Below are 22,953 nucleotides of genomic sequence, written 5' to 3'. Positions count from 1 at the left end.
TGTAATTTAATAGATAGTGTACATGAATACACGCCATCCTACGTAAGTTTAACCTATTAAACCGTGAAATATCTTGTTGGAAGAACGATTTTTTGGTAACGCCAGAGACAATTTTCGTAACGCAGGAGACGCCCAAAGTGTCGGTAAAATAGTTGATTGGCCCTTTTGCTACGGGGATAAACTCAAACTGCCGTGGTGTAAAACAAAAGAGAAACAAAAGAATTTTCATTTGCCACATTGTCATAGGGTGATGGCACCAGTCATAGACAAGAATCCACATTGTTTTTTTGTATCAACTCAAATTTTTAAAAACGGACGCTACTTTTTTAAACTAGTAACACTAATGTTCAGATAACTAGTGATGATCCATAACTTAAAGTTCATGAATGGGGAGTTATGAGGCATTGAATCCTTGTTGTCCATTCTAGGTACTAATGTGGTTAACATGTCCATGATTGGTGCCGTCGTCCGTTATCCTTTTGAACCTATTGTGAACATTTTATTGCACATTTAGGCCGCACGAGGTTGAATAACAAAGGATTAAAATCTCTTACAAGTCAATGTGACAAGTAATCAGCCATTTTTTGTTTTTTTGTTATGCAGGAATTGTCGTAAGCAATGGATGCAGCGCTTTATAGCATAATCGGCTAGTTGTAATTTGAGTCTTAACTGTGTTTAAATGAAGTCGATATTCCTTCAAATTAAATACGGTCGGAATATTTTCCAAAAACTGTTGATCGAACAAATTGAAAAGTCAATTGTAATCAATTATAAGATAAAAAAAAAACAAAGTTGAAAACAGCTCGTACTCTCAATATGTATGATATTACTAAATGTACTTTATTTCGTACGATTCATGGATCAGTTTCGTTTAAAAATCTGTTTGAGATACGAGCTTGCGATGAAATGGTGAGTCGAAGGCCCAATTTTTGAACTTGAGCTTCATTTTGACGGGTCGACAAATATAGTGAGAGTTACAAAGAATGAGGGCTAAAGACAGGCGAAATGTCGCTAGATGGCGTTAGTATCGTGCTTGAGGTTTTTTTGATGTTACGGTTTTGCTTGCAATGGGGAATGGATGAAAAACTTTTTTTATCGATAGGAATAACCTTTCTAATTACCAGAAAAAAATATCAGATTTTTAAGTAGTATCAATTAATTAAAAAAAATTAAAGAGTTTTCTTTATTACCAAATTACGATAGTCCGGTTGGTTACGGGTTGTTCCATAGCTCAGAACAAAAAACTTTAAAAAAGAATTTGTGTCTTTGACTCGTTTGTTTTGACAGGTGACACCCTTTGCCGGCCCGGATAATACCGGCATGGAAATACCGGCCCTGTTTTTCATGTACACACCCATAGACGCTCATGTCAGTTTCTATGGGCGTGTACATGAAAAACGGGTCGGTATTGTTGTTGTTGTTTCTTTAAAAAAATATGTCTCTGTCCATTGGAAGACAATTTTGCCAGTGTCTAGTAGTTTTTGCCGTTGTACAGTCAAGGGCAAAGATATCGACACGGCCAAAGTTGCAAAAATGCGACTTTATGCACTTAACATTAAGGTGTATACATATTTTTGTAACTTTGGCCGTGTCGATATCTTTGCCTTTGAATGTACGGTACAAAAAATCTAGAAAACGAAATATGAGAGGTAATGGTGGATGAACGATGACAGCGCGTAACTAGTACTGTTGACCGATTGCCATGTTGGTATTTTTTTTAATTTTGGCTATACTTTACGATTGAGCCAGCGTCATGTCGATTTCTCTCAATAAAAAAAAAAAGGAAATATGTTGGTATTATTTGGACCGCTAAAGAGTGTCACCTGTCAAAACAACTGAGTCAAAGACACATAAATTCTTTTTTAAAGTTTTTTGTTCTGGGCTATGGAACAACCCGTAACCGACCGGACTATCGTAATTTGGTAATAAATGAAACTCTTTAATTTTTAAAAATTAATTGATGCTACTTAAAAATCTGATATTTTTTTCTGTTAATCAGTAAGGTTATTCCTACCGATAGCAAAGTTTTAAGCGTTTCTAAAATTTACATCCATTCCCCATTGGCTCATTTAGTTAGTAGCCAATGAGGGCTATCGCGTATGAATTCGCCGCTAGAGGCGCTAGTGTAGCGTGAGGTCTCCGAAATGTCAAATCTCATAGTTTTTGGGTGAGCTACGCGGGTTTATTTACAATTAGAATAATTTTGTGAATATTTTGCATTACCTGAAATTAATTATGGCGATTAAGCGTTACGGGGCAATGAATGTCTGTGTTTTGAGACAGTTTTGTCTTTCGGAAACATTTGTCCTCCCTTTTTTCCGAACAAAACGGGCTACGCAACACTGTGGATGCTCGATATTTTTATGGTACGGTTTTAAGGTGTATTAAATATGATTTTAATCTAAACTTTGTTTTCACGCCCGTAACAACAGACTTTGGAAGCTACACTAAAAACCTCACGCAACAGTGGCGCCATCTAGAAAGGCAAAAAACGATAGCCCTCATTGCAAGCAAGACCGTAACGTCAAAAAAACTCCACGTTACTAACGCCATCTAGCGGTATTTCGCCTGTCTTTTAGCCCTCATTGCCGTCGATGTTGAACGCTTATAAATAACCGCGCGGCCTCGCTATGGCTGGTCCAATAGTAGATTGTACAACAAGTGCATAACAGGTGATTTACAAGCTTTTGTTTAACTTGCCCAATTTTGTTGTTGTTTTTGGGTCAAATTTTGCAAATTTAGTTGTAGTGGTCGGATTGACTTCAAATTTGGTATTATTACTATTGGTATTATTATGTAAGTTAGTTGACAATGCAAGTACAGTCAATGAAATTTTCAACAAAGTTATTTTTATTCATTATCGGACAAGATAAGTGTTCTGCATGAGAAAGAATTCATTTTATTTTCATACTTACTTGGATCTCCCTACTGCGTTGTGACAATCTCGCACGGTATTTCTCGCACTTTCTAAATGAAGCTTTAGTCTGGTTACCATTGTTGTAAGATAGTTAGTAAAAATGTACTTCCGTTACCAAATATTAACTTACTATTATTTTTTATTATGTAAATAGTTTTAGTTATTTTGCTGTGTAATCTGCTTTTTGTTTGAACGTGAGGGTGTACTGCCGTTTGGTTAAAACATTTTTCATCAATTTTCACTTTTCGAAAAACTTCTCGCTGTAGTTACATTACTTAAACGAGGCATTAGCACATTTACATTTCGTATTCTACTATTTTTTTCAAATTATCATTTGGTCGAATTATCATTTGGCCGAATTATCATTTGGTCAAATTGTCATTTGGTCAAATTATTATGTTTGGCACCGATGTACATGTTATATGAAATACGACGGTGTAATTGTTAAACAATAACCGAAATGAAATAATAACTGTTTTGACTAATGGTTTTTTTCCAAATGATAATTTGAGGAAACTATATAGTTTGCATTGTGATACTTTGGGGAAAGTTTTTTGCCCATTCGAGTGCATTAGTAATCCGAACGTGAAACATTTACTTGTTTTGATACTCTTGTAAAATGTACCTTTTATATTTAGAACATAGATATGTTCGCAAGTGTCAGAATGTCTAATTAAAATCATATTAATGATCATGCTAAAACAACCAACTCTAGTGGTTAGAGAACCTGACCAAGATCCTTGAGGTCCTAGGCCCTAAATATACTACAAAGTGCAAAATTCGAACTTCGTAACTTGCCCTCCCGCTGACGCTTATATTATTTAATACGAGAGTGAAAGGGACGCTACGATACGAACTTGGATTTTCGAATTTTGTCGTAACCGGTCGAGGCTGATATTTTATGAGGAATACGAATGTTGTATGAATGTTTTATGTACTTTGTTTTTTTTGAACAATGAAATTTTCAGCTGCCTTATCCGGGTTTAGAATTTGTATCCCTTGGCTTGAGCCGAGCGTGCTAAATCCAGTAGGACAATAGCGTGCCCGACCGACACACTAAGAACTTGAAGGCTTGCTTGGGGTCCTTTCGACTGCCATAATTTTATGTCATAATTATTGTTAATCATAATTTTTTCTCCCGCTGAAACCGTACATTTTTCATATTTTTTTAAATGGTCGTTATTTATAACTCCTATAGGTTAGGTTAGGGTTGTTTTATAACAATTCTGAAAAATAAATGGTTTCAGAGAAAAAAAGTTATGTCAGACATTACATTAGGTATGACTTGGTATGACTAACATTTTCGAGCAGTCGATATAGACCCACGCTTGAATACATATTTCTTGCTTGCATACTTTATTGACGTGTGGCGATCGAGTGGATTAACAATCGAGTGAGTTATCCGAGTGTGCTGCTCAGAGGCCTTTCCAACATACTTGTAATCACAATCGGTTTCACTCTTTCGATTTGTTAGATCAATTTCCCAGATCGTTATTTCCTAGTAGCCTAGTAGCAAAATTTCCGTTTGCATTTTTTCCCGAATGTTTTATTTCCCACTATCGTTTTTTGCTGAAGCTTATTTTAACAGTAGCGTTTTTTTTTCAATCAGAATCGAACAAACACAGTGTCGACGGAGCTCCGCTCACGCGGAGCTCCTACTTTTGCGTAGTTTTGGCCCTTCGGGCCGATGCAAACTTAACATAACCTAAACCTACCTATGTTTCTGTGTCGATTCTGTTTGGGAAAAAACGCGACTGTGAAAATAAGATTCGGTAAAAAAGCATATTCGGAAAAATAGCATTTGGGAAAAAATGCGAACGGAAATTTTGCTACTAGTAAATAACGACTATGGGAAATTGATCTAACAAACCACTCTTAATAATATCGGTCAATCAACTTTGTAGCTTTTATGGACTTCTTAACTTAACAGAATTAGTTTATGAGGTACAAATTCAGCAAAGTCAGGAGTTGTGACAGACAGGAGTTGTGACCCTTTTCCAGGCCCAGCGAATTTAGATGTGCTAAATAAAAAATAAATCATAGCATAATCATGATTGTAATAATCATTCTCTCTCTTTATTTTTTTAATAGTTTTATGTGGTTCACCTATGAGGGATTAATTTACAAAAATATTTTTGACGAAATCAAATGATTTTGTATCATTTTGTTTATTTGCGTACAGTGGAATGAAAAGGCTTTGGTATGCCGAATGAGACCGTTATGCGTCCCTTTCACTCGCGTCACACTCGCATATAAAAGCATCGGACTGCCTTGTGACGGATCCGTCCCACGGCGTACCAAAGGTTTGACCAGTTTACAAATAAATACGTTGCAAGTAGTACATTGCAAACATTTATATAACCAACTGTATCATGTATCCGGAGTTACGAGATAGAATAACAAACTCTTCAAAGTTGATTGACCCTGTATTGGATTTAACACAATACAATAATAATACATAAAAAAATCAAGCAGAAAGTTTATCCATGTTTATTTCCTGTATTTGAAACGATGTGCTAAATCAAGTTCATGTCTTCTCGTTCCTGCATATGTAATAGACGTAAACGACATGTCTGTCTTTCCTTGTACAGTCGCCATCGAATATATCGGAGCGGCCAAGGTGCTCAAAAATATCGAAACAACTCTAATACGTTAATAATAGAGTGCATGTTCCGATATTTTCAACCACATTGGCCGCTCTGAAATAATCTGATTGCGACTTTCCATGCAGTTTTCATTTGAAACTTTTTTTCTTTAAACTTTTCGCTGTAAATATTATCTCTAAGATTGTTTTTTATTGGTGTAAAGATACTTGAAAATAAAATTTGTTCAACGTTACTGATTTATTTTAGTGACGGCGATTTTCCCTGTGTAAATTGCGCGTGAGATATCCACCATCTTTATAAGCCGAGATCGCAATTTTTTCTCAAAATAAGCCTTCTTAGTGCTGAATTTCTTTATCAATGACGAAAGTTGTGATGGCTGTTTTGCTGTAAAACATATTTTTTCTACTTTCAGATCGTAGTTAATATTTGTTTTTTTTTTCGAAGTTGTTTTCGAGCGTCTACCCTTAAAGTTTACCCCTGGTTAAAAAGCGCGGGAGTTATATTTGAAATTTACCACGAGCTTTACGGTGAAGGCAAACATCGTGAGGAATCCTGCACAAACCTGCGAAGCAATTCAATGGTGTGTGTGAAGTTCCCAATGTGGGAACTACTGCCCAAGCCCTCTCATTCTGAGGGGAGGCCTGTGCCCTGCAGTGGGACGTATACAGGCTGGGATGATGATGATGAAAGCCGCGGGTTCATGGTGGATGCAGGCCGCTGCCGACCCAAGCGACTGGAGGTCTATGGGGGAGGCCTATGTCCAACAGTGGACGTCCTACAACTGATATGATGATGATGCTGACCCTTAGTTTGTGGTTATTAGAAAAATACACGCTTAAAAGTAAGTAAAATGAAACAAGGCTTTGGTATTCAGTTTTGTATATTTCTATTGTCATTTTCCCCAGAAACTTCTTCGTTAGTACATATTGAAAAATGTGATAGTTAAAAGTTCGTACATATAAGGATTGAGACATGATTTATTTCGGTGAATTTAGAAATGTAATATTACAAATTATACTCAAATTGTACTAACATGATTCAAATGACACATGCATGATAATTATGTAACTTTGTCAGGCGGTGTTTTCAAAGAAGTACTTAGTAGAATTTTTAGATGTGCGATTCTTTTGACGCCTAGTTAAGTTGTATAGGTAGTTCTTATCGTCTCGATAAAATGAGTGTTAGAATTAGGGTCTGATTGACCATTACCTACGAAGTATCAGAAAATTTTATAAACGACTTTTCTGGGTAGATTCTTTGGTAGCTTTCTTAAAAGATCTATGGAAGGTTAACAAAAATCAAGGTAGCATAATGCAACAGATAGCATAATGTGTCAAAAGTATAATGCGGCAATAACATTAAAGGTCACAGCTCATTACAGCCACCCGGCATGCGACCAGCATCGCCTCGCCGCGAGCGGTTAGTATTCTTCATATGATTTGTATGGGCATGCGCTCACTACATCAACTCCTTAGCGTCACCGGATCGCCTCACTGCGAGGTTGCCACGCGCGGACGGCGAGTGGACCCCACCCCCCTTCATACCCCCCCACTAGGAAATTCGTGGACCACGCGAGGCCACTCGTCAACGCGGCGTCCACCCGTGGACCACCTGTCGACGAGTGGACGCCGAAAATAAGGCGGTGCTGGTCGGGTGCCGGGGGGCTCTTTTGAGCTGTAACCTTATGCCCTGATCACACGTACCGAGTAGCATGGCGAGACAGCAAATTGGTACTCGGCCGAGAGAATAGGGTGGGCGAGTAGGTGTTTACACGCATTTTGATTTTCCTGGTGACAGTGGCCAATACGCGGTTGCGCGGCCGCTCGCTACGACGACGCTACTGACTGGCGAGTGGCGAGTGAACGAGTTCATACCTGCCGAGTGGCGAGCGAGTCGGCGCGGGGTATGCTGAGGAGTGCGGGGGTGGGCACTCGGCCTAGTAAACAAACAGGGTCCGAGTGGCTCGCTCGCCATTTTGCTCAGCCGAGTACTAGGCCGAGTACTCGTCATAGTACACACGAACCGAGCACTCGGCCGAGGACACTCTCTAGCCACTCTACTCGGTAAGTGTGATCAGGGCATTAAGTCGATCGTTGCATGCAACTTTCCGAAGCCGTAACAGTGTAAACATGTAAGTCGGTCGCATTTGGCGTGAGAAGTTTAACGGCAATTCAGGAAACGAAGTATAGGTAAAAAACTTAAGAAGACCTGTTGTATGTACTGCAGAGAGTTGATGTGGGACTTAAGTCATTTTTCGTATGTGAAACGTCGGTTTATCTATACGGACACGTTACTACTACATACATATAACAGGTTATCTTAATGGTCTAAGACCCGAACTTGAAAAGATCTTTACCGGTCTGATAACAGAATGAAAACTATTTTATAGTAAATTTAGTATATTAGAAATGGGTTTGCTAAAAAAATCCTGGACAAGCTAAGTATAAGATTTTTAATAAATTTTTGTCGCATCATCGAGATAATAAGTTCGGAGCTTCTTCTATAACCCCCTTTCCAGGCCTCGCGAATTTAGATGTGCTACTACAAAATAAACCATAGTTCTATGTTGTTTACTTATGAGGGATTAATTTAAAAAGGAATAATATTTTTAACGAATCCAAATGATTTTGTACCATCAGCCAAATAAGTGGTCTACCAATTTTTAAACAACTTCCTTTCAAATGAATATGTCGCTAAAGTCGAACTTTCAAGTTGACAGACACGTCTATCGGCATTATAGTTTTATGACATGCAAACGATTATCAACTTTAGGGTGGTAAACCACATTGACTGATGGTACAGTCGCCATCAGATATTTCGGAGCGGCCAGGGTGGTCAAAAATATCGGCACATGCACTCTACTATTAAGGTATTAGAGTTCTTGTATCGATATTTTTGAGCACCTTGGCCGCTCCGAAATATCTGATGGCGACTGTACCATATTATACATTTCATAAGGTCAAATATTTGTGTACATTTATGTGTTTGCTATAACGCACTATGCCTGGAAAAGGGTTAAGTTTTTTACCTATAGTATATGTAATTAGGGTGTGTATAAAGCAACGCAATTCACTATAAAGTTACATATAAACACTGTATATCAGAAAGAAAACGTGTTTCTGACAAACGTTTTAATCTGTAGGGCACACGCCTATATGCGTGTCCCTTCCCGCAGCGTTAAGCGGTATATGCACCGGCGCATCCCTAATCTCGATGCGCCGGATGCACCCGGTGAACCCCCTGGTGGAGTGCACGCCGCGTACTTTGGATATGGCGCGCTCGTGCCCGCCAATGTAGAGCGCGGAGCGCGTGTCCGTGGACCCTGAGACGCCGAGACCGGCGTCCGAGAAGTGACCGTCCACGCCGACGGACACCACGTGACGGGATTTTACCACTGGAAGTTAGGTAGGATTCATGGTAAATAAAAAATTAAAATAAATAGCAGTTTTTATTTTCGAATATAATTTCCAAAAAAAAAGAAAGGTTTTTTTTTAAGAGCGTTTATGCCTGCTGAGCTGGCAACGTTGCATTTTCGTTAGTTTTTCTCGATTATTCCATAAAAATTGAATGAAAATTAAAAATGTAGTCTGATAGAACACTTCTTAATAAACATTAAATCGGTTTTAAAGAAAAAAAAAGTCTATAACGCATAATTATTGGAGTAGACTTTAACTTATATATTAAGAAGGTGTTCTATCAGACAACATTTTTAATTTTTATTCAGTTTTTATGGAATAATCGAGAAAAACTAACAAAAATGCAACGTTTTGCCAAACAATAGAATTTTGAAAATGGAAGTTTGACGGGAAACCAGAGGCCTTGTCTAAAGCCGAGTTTAGACTTGCAAAAAAAAATCGTGCAAGTTGCATTGACATGCGGCGCTCGGTTGATCACTACAAACTCGTTGGCTTTGCGGCCTCGCAATGTAATGCAACTTGCATGATTTTCCTTGCAAGTCTAAACTCGGCTTAACATCATCATCATCATCCCAGCCTATAACGTCCCACTGCTGGGCACAGGCCTCCTCTCAGAACAAGAGGGCTTGGGCCATAGTTCCCACGCGTGCCCAGTGCGGATTGGGAACTTCACACGCACCATTGAATTGCTTCGCAGGTTTGTGCAGGTTTCCTCGCGATGTTTTCCTTCACCGCAAAGCTCGTGGTAAATTTCAAATGTAATTCCGCACATGAATTTGGAAAAAACTCAGAGGTGCGAGCCGGGGTTTGAACCCACGACCCTCTGTTTGAGAGGCGATAGGTCAAACCACTAGGCCACCACGGCTTTTAACGCACTTGGAAACAACAATTGACCATTGACCGCTTATTTCTGGATACGACTTGGGGTGAGGGTAGAAATGAAAGTGATCGCGACCCCCCGGACCCGTGGCTCGGACGTTGGACAATACCTCGACAGAAGCCGTATTATCTACAGTACTCGCAATCACAATCGCTTTCACCACTTCTTTCTGTCACACGGGGTAGGATTAGGGTAGAAAGATACGATCGCAAGTATGCCAGAGGGCATTAGACAATACGGCCTCTGGTCCGCTAGCTTGTAGGTCGCGTGGAACGGCTTTTCCCATTCTTCACGTTATCCACCACCTCATTCTCTGACAGTTCCCGGATCATATAGTACATTGTGTTTTAAGGGCGCATGCTGCGGAGGGGGAGGGCGGCGTGGAGGCTGGCGCTGCCAAGAGCGTAGTCAGCGGTATCGGCAATTTTTGAAAAAATATTATTTTTTCTTTTATAAATAAACAATTTCACTCGCAAATGTGATGAAAAACATTGTATGTCGCAAGGGCGGTACTAGAATTACGAACATCGACTCATTAAAGCCCTCTCAGCCTTCGACTTCGGGCTTCTAATAGACTCTCGTTCGTAATTACTTATTTACCGCCCTTAAGACACAATGTACTATTACAGCCGTGGAGGCTTGTCGAGCTGTCACCAGTCGATGGAGGTAGGTGGGCATTTCTATCTACCGTTGTACCCTGAGTTTATCTCTCCGTTTTCAACAAAATTTGGAAGGTAGACTCAGTCCATGATTCCGAGCTGGGAAAACAGGGTCTCCAGATATATGTGTCCCCAAAATATTGTATGAATGTGTCCGTTTGGTTTCGAAAATTATTAAGAAAAATGTGTAACTCATTTTAGTTGTTCAACTGACGCAAATGTCAAAGTTGTCAAACGAACCTAGCGGTACTACTAAGTACCTATACCACAGAAACACATTGAAAAAAAAAAAAACTTGAATGGGACTAACCTTGAATTTTATGCCAGTTCCCGTCGCACAGCGAAGCTTGGTCGGCCAGCTTGTAGCTCGCGTGGAACGGGCCCTTCCCGTTCTCCACGTTGGCCAACACCTCATTCTCCAACAGCTCCAGGATCATGAAGTCGCGGCGGCCGTGGACTGAGAGGAGGAGACCGGTCGAGTTGCGCGGCTTTATCTCCATGGAGACGGAGATGCTGAGGCCCACTTTGAAGGACTCGTGGAGCTGTGGATGGGAGACCATGTATGGCTATGGCGGTCTATATCATACCTTGGGGCATAAACCAGAGGCCGTGTATGCCTTACGTTTCTGATGCTCGCGATCGCAATCAAATGACAGTTTTTGTATACGAAACCTGTCATTTGATTGCAATCGCGAGTGTCAGAAACGTTAGGCAATACGGCCTCGACGTAGAATATTATGACATAATTCTATCTAACTTATATGTGCCTACGCTAGCTGGCACGGGTGCAGAGGGGCTACTACGAAATTCGATAATCTAAGTTCGTATCGTACCATCCCTCTCACTCTCGTATTAAATAAAATAAGCGTCAGCGGGACGACAAGACACGAAGTTCGAATTCTGCACTTCGTAGTAAAGGGCCAGGTAGGTACAGTCACCAGCATTAATATCTGCTACAGCGGTGAGTGCAAAAATATCTGACACGTCCTTCAAGCCCTAGAAATAGTCGTATCAGATATTTATGCACGCTTGTTGTATCAGATATTGGTGCTGTTGACTGTACAATCCTATGCACATACTATTGTTCAACAGCAGGACTACTACGAAACTCGAAGTTCGTGTCGTGCGGTCCCTCTGACATTTATACTATTTAATACGAGAGCAAGAGGGACGGTACGATACGTACTTCGAGTTTCGTAGTAGCCCTGCAGGCGTCCACCCGCTCCGCGCAAACCGCGTCGGCTAGCCTAGGCCCGAAGACATACCCCTATAAATCGCCGACAAACGTTTTACGTTTCACATATTTTCGTTTCAGTCGATACAAAATTCTAGACGCGATTTTTTAATTATAAGTAGTGCCGCCAGAGTTTTGCGGTCACGGACAAAAGAACATGTCATGTAATAACAGCGAGATTTGGAAATTCAATCATTTTCCTTTTATGCAATCAGTTCTTATGTAATCATTCACTTCAACTCTCATGGTACTACCTATAGTAGATGTGTCATTTCGCAAGGATTTACGAAAGGACTTTTCATAATTTATGGTTTCAAATCCTGTTTTTTTGTGTCGCTTTTTGAAAATGAAAAAGTTTATTCCACACACAAAATACATGGGTAGGTACATACAATTATGACTACTAAAACAATAAAAGTATAAAATATAAAAAGAACATAAAATAAGCAACACTGAAAAAAAAATCTAACAGTAACAAAAAAAATAACATAACTTACAGTAACGTAACTTGAGTGACTACAAAACTATGGCCTACTAGTAGCTAAAAGTTCGGCGATGTCTTACAAAATCAGTTTAGCAATATGAGCATTATTTTGGTTCCTAATTAGTAAATTTTGGCTAAACGTCAAGTAGCCAAACTAGTTCAGCTATCCTTTTTTTTCAGTGAAACAACAAAAAAAATTATCAAATGTTAAATTGTGTGCGAAAAAGATCCCGCCTCAGCATAAATGCAGACTCCTGCGGTTCCAGTCAGCGCTGGTCTTCCGGCGAGACCATAGTATAGACCTTTTGTATCTCAGCAGCCCGACACATACCTTGAGATAGTTGCTGGAAGTGTTGGAGGAGGGTCCGAAGTACACGCCCTCCTCAATGTTATCCGTGCAGCGGAGTGCATTGACGCGACGCAGCACCTCCGTCACGTACTGCCCGTTCATCATCAGACCACGGAGACAGCCTTTGAAGGGCTGGTAGAAGTCCTGAAAGGCAAGTTGTTGTTACGTCAACTGCCAGCAACAATAGTACATTGTGTCTTAATAGCGGTAAATAAGGTATTAGGGTAGCGATTATCGATCGATGGCATCGATCGACGGCATCGATCGATCGGTTGGTCTGGTAGAAACAATCGATCGACGTCGACCAATCGGTTCTACCATCGATCGATGATCGATCGATTGGTCTGGTAGAAACAATCGATCGACGTCGACCAATCGGTTCTACCATCGATCGATGCCGTCGATCGATGATCGATCGATTGGTCTGGTAACACCCTTACGAACTGTCTTAGAAGCCCGGAGTCGAAGACAGAGCTTTAATGAGGCGGTGTTCGTAATTATAGTACCTACCGCCCGTGCGACATACAATGTTTTTCATCACGTTTTGTGAGTAAATATTATGAAATCCTATAGAAGGAATTTACCGATCCCTAAATTGACGGTAAAAGTGACCAAACATTATTAAAATCTGTTTTAAATAGGAAATATCTGGCCCTTTCCAGTGCTGGTTATATGTAAGATAATACGTAAAATAGTGCCGGGAATAAGGTAAAAATAAATATTTTGCTAAATGGAACGAGTAACGTAACCTTCTTTGCGATGTTCCCCTGCCGAAAACCAAGAGATTACCATAAGCAAGAACACAATCCTAGCTTAGCTTCATCCCAGCCTATATACGTCCCACTGCAGGGCACAGGCCTCCCCTCAGAATGAGAGGGCTTGGGCAGTAGTTCCCACGCGGGCCCAGTGCGGATTGAGAACTTCACACACACCATTGAATTGCTTCGCAGGTTTGTGCAGGTTTCCTCACGATGTTTTCCTTCACCGCAAAGCTCGTGGTAAATTTCAAATGTAATTCCGCACATGAATTTCGATAAACTCAGAGGTGCGACTCAGAGCTTAGCTTAGCGATGCTAAAAATGGAACTCTAATAGCAAGCCTCGTTATGGCCATGCGGTACTGCCTACCTATTTTTTTAAATGGGCCCACTGAAAAATAGCGTTGCGGCTTGCTTGTTGACTATGTGGAGTGAGGCCCTATTATTATATGGAATATGTGTAAATAATTATCTCTCTCTCTCACACATATGTTAATGCTTGATTTAACATTGCTATTGCTTTTGTAATGTTGTTTATTATTATAACTCACCGACAAATGCCCGCTGACTTTCCCCGCAAAGCTCTTTAGCCCGCCATAATAATACGGCGGCGCCAGCGCGGCCGGATTGTTGCAGCTCACACTGGCCTCGCCGACCCGGTCCGAGTCCACGGTCATCTTGCCGTGCCCGCTCGTCCGGATGACAGTGACCGTGTGCCATTCGGTGTCGTTGTAGGTGTCAGGAGAGACCACGAGGGCGGTGTCGCCGCCGCAGTTGAACGTGAAGTGGAGCTGGGGAGAGAAGATTTTTTTTTTATTCGACTGGATGACAAACGAGCAAGTGGATCTCCTGGTGGTAAGAGATCACCACCGCCCATAGACACCTGCAAAACCAGGGGGATTGCAGATGCGTTGCCAACCTAGAGGCCTAAGATGGGATACCTCTAGTGCCAGTAATTTCACCGGCTGTCTTACTTACCTTACCTTACCTTATTACCTTATTACCTTATTACTTTACATAAAAAGTCAACACTAGTGTTGCCATTATAATAATTATTGTAGTTACCCTATTAGGTATTGGGTAAAAACCGCCGTTATTTGGTTCTTGTAAAAGTTTATCAATGGTTTTTTATTGTAGTAACGGTATCAAAGTGTGAAAGTAATTAAAACGCCATAAAAACGTTATTCAACGGTAACGATATTTTTGTAGTATCGGGGTACTAAGAATTATTATGGCAACACCGGCCCACGCACACATGTTTACAAAACCGGCCTCACTGGGCGTTTCACCGCGCTCCACCTTTACTTTTTATTTGATCTGAGAATGCAGTTCGTACCCGTGCGTCCTTCATGTATATGGCAAGGAACTGATCCGGCGCCGTGGCGGCGCTCGCGTAGAACAGCAGCCCGCCGTGCCGGTCGAACGTGCGCAGCGTCACGGTCAAGTCCAGCCCGTCCGACTGCCGGCCCGGCAGCTTCGCGTACTCCATGCGGCTGTCGTTACGCGTGCCTGACACAAACAATAGTAGATTGTACAACAAGAGCATAAAACGTGTCATTTTACCCAAGAGGTTCATATAGCCACCCGAGCCGGTACGGCGAGGGTGGATAGACACGTCGAGGGGAAAATGGGTTTATTGCTCGAGTTTTACACTCTGCTTTTTCACTTCAACTGCCTGGAAATGAAATAGCAACAGTGGAAACAATTGTTCACTAACTATGTACCTTTTATTTTCATGCATTACTATATAACTATGTTTTTGCCGAAACTCTCATTATTCTGAATACACTCACCAAATCGATACCCCTCATACGGATCCCCGATACTATACTGGGGATCGTACGCCAGAGCACAGCCGGGTTGGGGCTGGGGATCGGGCGGGGGGTCGTGGGCCGCGTGGTCGCGGGGGTCGAGGGGGTCGTGGGCGCCGGCGCGAGCGTCGTCGGCGCGGGCGTTGGCGTCGGCGGCGGACGGTTGTCCACCTCTAGAGAAAGGAAAAAGAACTAATAAAACGACTGTAATTAGCCATGAGATGGACAGATGACCTAGTCAAAGTCGTGGTTTCAGAGTGGATACCAGTCGCTTCCAACCGAGGCAACTGGAGGTCTATGGGGGAGGCTATGTCCAACAGTGGACGTCCTATAGCTGATATGATGATGATGAATTAGCCATACTCGAGGCTTTACAAGCGTAAATCATTAAGGCCCAGCATGAATTGAAATTACAGGATTTCACAATAAAACTCGAGGGAATTCTCATTAACGTCAAAGGGCTTTTAAAAAAAAACTAGGCTGTACCTTTTTTTTCGAAACATATTTAATTTTTTCATACAAATTTTATGAGTCAGTTTTGTGACGCTCATACCGACTGTATGAAAGAAACGTCATAAAACTATCATTTTTTGGGGACATTTTTTTAAACCATCTGAATCGATTGTGCTTTAGATTCTGAGTAGGAAAAACCATATTTTTTCCAAAATTGAAAAAAAAAATAAAGGGTGTGTTTAGTGAAAATGCCCTAAAAACAACAAATAAAAACAAAAAAAATGTAAGCATACTCTTTACTGATATATTGTAATAAAATAAAAACACACAAAAACATATTTATGACCTATCTTTATTAGCACAATAGTACTATTTCCTTAACGTTGCGTTAAAAAAAATCGCAACTGCAGGGCTACTATGAAACTCGAAACTCGAAGTTTGTGTCGTGCGGTCCCTCTGACACTTATACTATTTAATACGAGAGCGAGAGGGACCGCACGACACGAACTTCGAGTTTCGAGTTTCGTAGTAGCCCTGCTGGCCTGGGCTGCTGGGAAGTGCAAAATGCGAAATACGTATCTTCCTGTCCCGCCGTCGCTTCTGTTATTCAATACGATAGTGAGAGGGACGGTACGATACGAACTTCGATTTTTGAATTTGGTTGTAGGCAATCGCCGATCACTGGCCATGAGTCATACTTTCGTAGCTAAAACTAGATGGCGACACTGACCTGGCCCCGGCTGCTTGGTGACAACTTCCGCATCCTGGTCGGGGGGCGCCGGCGTCGGCAGCACGTCCCCGCGCACGGGATCCGGCCACACATGGTTGTCTAGGAACGTGCGTTTCGTCAGCTCAAAGCGAATTAACAGCGTTTATACCTGCTCAGCTGGCAACGCTGCATTTTTATTAGTTTTTCTCGATTATTCCATAAAAATTGAATGAAAATTAAAAATACTTTCTGATAGAACACTTCTTAATATATAAGTTACTTAATACTTAATGTGTCTACTGCAATAATTATTTGTGATAGACTTTTAGATTCCTTAAAAACTAATTAATGTTTATGACCGGTTTTTAAAGAAAATAAAAGTCTGTAACGAATAGTTATTGGAGTAGACACATTAACTTATATATTAAGAAGTGTTCTATCAGACAACATTATAAATTTTCATTCAATTTTTATGGAATAATCGAGAAAAACTAACAAAAATGCAACGTTGCCAGCTCAGCAGGCACATACGCTCTTAAAGCCCTGTTTCACCACTCATTGATAAGTTTTACGTGACAGATAAATGTGATGCCGTCTCTGTTTTGTCAGAATAAACACGAGACAACAGCACGTTTATCTATACCTTAAAATTTAACAGTGAGTGGTGAAACAAGCCGGAAGTGATCAAACGAAGTACGCAAGTGAAGTTAGATCATTATTATATTTAACGAGTCGTTTCATTCGACCCACAGTCAACGGCCGTTATGAATTAAGTCCTGATACTTTGCAAACCTATGAAATATCTGATTATTAACATTATGAATCATAGACAAAAATATAGTTTTAGTATAAAATTAGTTAATAATTTCTATACCTTTAAATCTCAATCAGAAGCCGTGGTGGCCTAGTGGTTTGACCTATCGCCTCTCAAGCAGAGGGTCGTGGGTTCAAACCCCGGCTCGCACCTCTGAGTTTTTCGAAATTCAATACAATACAATACAAAGACTCTTTATTGTACACCAGATATAGTAAGCGATACAGAAAACAAATTATTAAAATTCATGTGCGGAATTACATTTGAAATTTACCACGAGCTTTGCGGTGAAGGAAAACATCGTGAGGAAACCTGCACAAACCTGCGAAGCAATTCAATGGTGTGTGTGAAGTTCCCAATCCGCACTGGGCCCGCGTGGGAACTATGGCCCAAGCCCTCTTGTTCTGAGAGGAGGCCTGTGCCCAGCAGTGGGACGTATATAGGCTGGGATGATGATACCTTTAAATCTAACACCTAATATGGATCTCATGGTCTGAAACAAACGGCTTCAGGGTTTCTATTTTTTTTTAAATGCAACATGCTTACTTGTTGCGTGCGACAGAGAAGTAAATATAGCACTTTTTCAATGGTTGACAATAACAATAATCAGGAACTTTATGCATGTTTGCGCAATGTGTCAAGACTTATTAGCGGCCGGGCACTATAAGCAGCAGGGCTACTACGAAACTCGAAGTTCGTGTCGTGCGGTCCCTCTGACACGTATACAATTTAATACGAGAGCGAGAGGGACCGCACGACACGAACTTCGAGTTTCGAGTTTCGTAGTAGCCCTGCAGTGCCGTAGCGTGGGTATCACCCGCTTGTTTAGGTGTTAAAAAACTAGTATGTACCTATACAAGATTGATACATTATTTCCCGATTCCTCGATTTCGTCATAGTAATAAAGTAACCATAATTTCGTGCACATTCTAAACGGTCTGAATATGCAAAAAGATAGTGCAATATATTGTTATCTAGATATTATTCACTATTATTTATTATGGAATTTTGCCGCCCCCTCAAAATTGCCGCACCCACTACTCTACGCCACTGATTATAAGCATATAGATATAGTGTGTGTGTATGGCGCAGCTCACACTACATGGTAAACTTCAGTAAGCTAGTTAAGAAAGCAAGATAAATGCGAACTTTGACAAAATACAATGACAAATCATTACTCACTACATTAGTACAAGCCTATCTAGCACCAACCTGGATTGAACCCACTGATGGTCTCCCCGCATCGTCCGAACGTGACTCCATGCCTGCTGACTGGCTCCAGGAGGTTCAGGACTCTCCCGTTGATGGTGGCGTCGGCTATGCAGCCGCGGAACGCCGACTTGGTGCCCGCCTTGTAGGTGGCCACGTAGTTCGGCTGAGTGCCTCCTATCAGGAGGACGCCTTCCAGGATGTGGAGGGGGTCCGGCGCTGTGTCCGAACTGGGGATAATGATTATGTTGAGGAATGGCATAATTCAATATCAGTAGTGTACAGTGGCGTATCTAGGTAACCAAAAGCCCTGGAGCAAAAAATAAACTAGGGCCGAATAATATTCCGAATGTGGGAGAAATTTTCACTAGTTCAATTTCTAGTTGGTAAGTCAGAGTCCGAGGGGCCCCCTGAGCCTGGGGGCACCGGGGCACGGCAAAATATCATTTTTGGGAAGTTGCATACGTTTTTATAATAAAATTCCAAAAAATATTATAAATGAAACAGATACAAAATTCAGATATATTGTCAAGAAGACATTAATATCAAAGGCGTATTATAAAATTTTTCTTTGGAAATGATTCTGATCCACATTAGCGATCCCTTCAAATAGCGAACCTACTGTGTTAAAAATAAAGTTGTGTTAAATACTTGTGATGTGTACATATCATTTATTAATATTGTAAAACTGTTCAAAAAAATATATACCTTGTTGAGTTTCTTGCCGGATTCTTTTTAACAGAGGTTTTTCCGAACCGGTGATGATTTTTTTTTAACATTCATAAGTGCTTGTTATAGCTTAAATTGAATAAAGATATTATGTTTTTTTAGGCTGCCCCGTCTTGCCTCCGGTAGCTACGCCACTGAGTAAGTATCTATCTACGCCAGTTCACAGATTTGATCAAATCACCTATACCATGTTACAGTAGAGACTTTATCATTAGTTTGAGGTTTTATTTAATTAAAAAAAACTATCGATTTGTCGATAACATCGATAAAAAGCGGTGCTCTCTCCATACAATCTATCAATAGCCGCACGCAAAATTCCGGGCCCTAATTATTATATAGGCTGTTGGAACAAACCTGTAGTGGTCGAAGTCATCGACGCGCATCTTGAGAGCCGCGCCGTGCGTGACCGTGACGACGTGCCATTGCGAGTCGTTGTAGGTGTGCATGCCTGTATCCAACGTGTCGCGGGGACTCATCAGGACCAGTTTACCTATGAAAGTTAACATTTAAGAAGCTAAGTTATAGAAGGTGAGGTAGGGACGCTTTTTTGCCGGACGTGCGGTGTTGTATGGCTTACAATGTATGTAACATCAGCCAAATAAATGGTCTACCAATTTTTAAACAACTTCCTATCAAATGAATATGTCGCTAAAGTCGAACTTTCAAGTTGACAGACACGTCTATTGGCATTATTGTTTTATGACATGCAAACGATTATCAACTTTAGGGTTCTCCTTTCTCCGGCGGTGAAGCCAATACTAAACAGCAAAAAACGGTTCTTTGTCCGGTGAACACAACGGACGTCTACAAGCGGCCTAAGTCGTGCTGAAGAAATGCCGAAAAGAAAAAAGGGGAGAGAAGCGGGGAAAGAGCCAGCAATGCATCCGAAATTCAGCTTTATGTTATGGGTGTCCAAAGGCGGCGGTGATTGCTTGCCATCAGGCGACATACTCCTTTGTCCCCTGTTATACGAGTATAAAAAATCTCGTTTCTTGTTGATTTCTTCTTGACAGAAGTGTTTACCAAACCGGTGGTACATATTTCTACGTTCATTCATTAGTTCCTTGATAGCTCGAAGAGTATGTTAGTTGAACTAGCAATAGACGGGTCACATCGCTCGAAGACCAGATAACCTATGGAGGAGAGAGGTCTGTGTGAGAGAACACCGTGAGAGTTACGGGCAACCAGTGGATGTGGCGTTTTACGGGCTCTTGTTCAGCAGTGGACGTCCAGCTTCCTGCAACGGTTAGATCGCATATTTCCCCCTTTTTGACCCCACTTCCTTGGTTGAAGGCAACTTACCATTTACAATAGAAAGCGATATGCTGTCCTGCATAGCGGTCGTCTGCATCCTGTTCAAATACACGAAGATCAGACCGTCTGGCTGCTCAGTCTTGAATTTCAGCGTCAGTTGTAGATTGTCTAAGGTGAGATCGACGTAGCGGAGATAGCTGTCTGTGCCAGTCAGCGACACCAGTGACGCGTACTGAGGAAGAAACGTGAATGTTAACCTTTTTTTTGGGTTCCGTACCGGCTGATAGGTGACGGATTTTGGATTTGAGTTTTTTAGGAAAACAGATTGTCTTTTGTGTTCCAATTCTCGTTGGTTCAAAAATACATTTACGACAAACATAGAAAAAACAACTTTATTTAATTTACAATGTATATTTTTTTTTGGCACCAGTCTGCGAGCTCTGCTGTGCACATATAGTGCTAAATATCTAAATTCGTATTTTTTATCAGTCTCACCTTGCAGCCGTCCCCAACGCCAATGGACTCGATGCTGTCCTTGCTTAGATCAACGTCGACGCCGTCCACTGTGATCTGCCGCATACAGCCGTCGAAGCCCTTATCAAAGATCTGCGGGATGCCCTTGGTGTTGCCTCCGAAGTTCATGTCGTCCAGAGCTGTGATCTCCACCTGGGAAACAGATAATTGGTGAATTGTTAATCATATCAGCCACTGGACGACCTGGCCTACCCTAGACCTCCAGCTTCGGTTGGAAGCGGCTTGCATCCATAGTGAACCTGCAGCTTTAACCAGGTCACCATTCGAGAACCGAGAGAGAGATTCTCCCTGGATCGTGATAAAATCTTGAAATTTCAAGCAGGGATTTAGTCAGGAAGACCACGATGTAAAAATTGAGAATTCCCAGGGCACAGGAATTTTTGTTCGTTACCTCTTCACGCTAAAACGGCTGGACGGATTTAGATGAAATTTACTTTTTGTCCCGATATACCCACGGGCGCGCCACCGCTCTCCAAAATCTCAATCTCGCGAATTTTTGTGAGCGGTGGCGCGCAGTGCAGCCGTCGAGTCGCGTTGCTCCTAGGAAGTAGGGCTACGAATTAGCCCGAAACATGTCAAGCTGAACTCGATTTAAGGCGTGAGTTATCCGTTACAATATCATTTAATACATAATGACTTTGAACATTTATTCGAGCCGATATGAATCCGTATTGTATTGTAGGACCTACCTGTTTGGAAGTAGACACAGCTCTGTTGATTTCATTGTCAACGCGCAGCGAACAGTTGGCGAAGTACCGTCCCGCGTCCAGCATGTGCCATTTGCCGTCGTTGTATGTCTTGCTCGTGCCTATTATTACCAGGTCTTCTGGGTTGCCGAGTGACACCTGCAATAATAGAAGAGTCAATATATGTGACAAAACTGAAGGTAAAAATAGCTATACCTCTGCTACAAAGGGAGAGTCAATATTACGTGACATAAATGAGGGCTATCGTTTTTAGTCTCACTAGATGGCGCACTGTTGCGTGAGGTTTTTAAGTGTGGCTTTCAAAGTCTGTTATTACGGGCGTGAAAACAAAGTTTAGATTAAAATCATATTTAATACACCTTAAAACCGTACCATAAAAATATCGAGCATGCCACAGTATTACATAGTCCCCGTTTTGTTTGGAAAAAAGAGAAGACAAAGGTTTCCAAAAGACAAAACTGTCTCAAAACACAGACATTCATTGACCCGGAACGCATATTTGCCATAATTAATTTCAGATATTGCAAAATATTCACAAAATTATTCTAATTATAAATAAACCCGCGTAGCTCACCCAAAAACTATGAGATTTGACATTTCGGAGACCTCACGCTACACTAGCGCCTCTAGTGGCGAATTCATACGCGATAGCCCTCATTGAATGAAGGCAAGAACCAAGTGACCTTGAGTGTACGAAGGTCACCTCACCCAGTGCGCCCTGATGACAAAAATTGCTTCTAGTGACCTGAGTACGAGTGGATAAGGTCACCTCGCCCAGTATACTTGTATAATTTAATAACCCTTCGAGCGCCTTGTGCACACAACGGTGTTTTGAACACAGTGCCCTGTGTAAGGGTCCCAAAAAAATTAGAGTCGAGAATATTCTTGAGCGTTATGGCCACATACTTTTTTAGAGCCTGGCGCTAGACGGGTTAGGCCATAAATTGAAAATACAAACTGAAATATAGATGCACAAAAAAAACAGAAAAATAAGACCAGCACTGGGAATCGAACCCAGGTCCTCGGCATTCCGTGCCGTGTGCTATACCGCTACACCACTGCTGGACCAAAATAAAAAATACAAAAAAGATTCCAAAAAACCAATCTTAATGAGGGCTATCGTTTTTTGTCTCACTAGATGGCGCACTGTTGCGTGAGGTTTTTTTTAGATTAAAATCATATTTAATACACCTTAAAACCGTATCATAAAAATATCGAGCATGCCACAGTGTTGCATAGTCCCCGTTTTGTTAGGAAAAAAGGGAGGACAAAGGTTTCCGAAAGACAAAACTGTCTCAAAACACAGACATTCATTGCCCCGAAACGCATATTTGTCATAACTAATTTCAGATATTGCAAAATATTCACAAAATTATTCTAATTATATATAAACCCGCGTAGCTCACCCAAAAACTATGATATTTGACATTT

The 22,953-nt window shown here is 41.2% G+C and overlaps 1 protein-coding gene across 1 annotated transcript in view; it reads right to left on the bottom strand.

Moving 5' to 3' along the window:
* Positions 1 to 6,385: 6,385 nt before the first annotated feature.
* The window catches only part of LOC141437627 (laminin subunit alpha-like), a 98,199-nt gene continuing 81,631 nt past the window's right edge, over positions 6,386 to 22,953 (bottom strand). Inside the window, 13 exon segments of the mRNA XM_074101079.1 lie at positions 6,386 to 8,917; positions 10,789 to 11,020; positions 12,528 to 12,689; positions 13,854 to 14,093; positions 14,639 to 14,811; positions 15,096 to 15,176; positions 15,179 to 15,286; positions 16,297 to 16,395; positions 18,302 to 18,528; positions 19,382 to 19,517; positions 20,330 to 20,513; positions 20,777 to 20,947; positions 21,505 to 21,660. Of these exon segments, the coding sequence (XP_073957180.1) occupies positions 8,655 to 8,917; positions 10,789 to 11,020; positions 12,528 to 12,689; positions 13,854 to 14,093; positions 14,639 to 14,811; positions 15,096 to 15,176; positions 15,179 to 15,286; positions 16,297 to 16,395; positions 18,302 to 18,528; positions 19,382 to 19,517; positions 20,330 to 20,513; positions 20,777 to 20,947; positions 21,505 to 21,660 (2,232 nt within the window). The 3' untranslated portion in view covers positions 6,386 to 8,654.

The sequence above is a fragment of the Choristoneura fumiferana genome, chromosome Z (assembly GCF_025370935.1).
Source record: "Choristoneura fumiferana chromosome Z, NRCan_CFum_1, whole genome shotgun sequence".
Classification (NCBI taxonomy): Eukaryota; Metazoa; Arthropoda; class Insecta; order Lepidoptera; family Tortricidae; genus Choristoneura; species Choristoneura fumiferana.
This window is presented reverse-complemented; position numbering and strand designations above follow the sequence as displayed.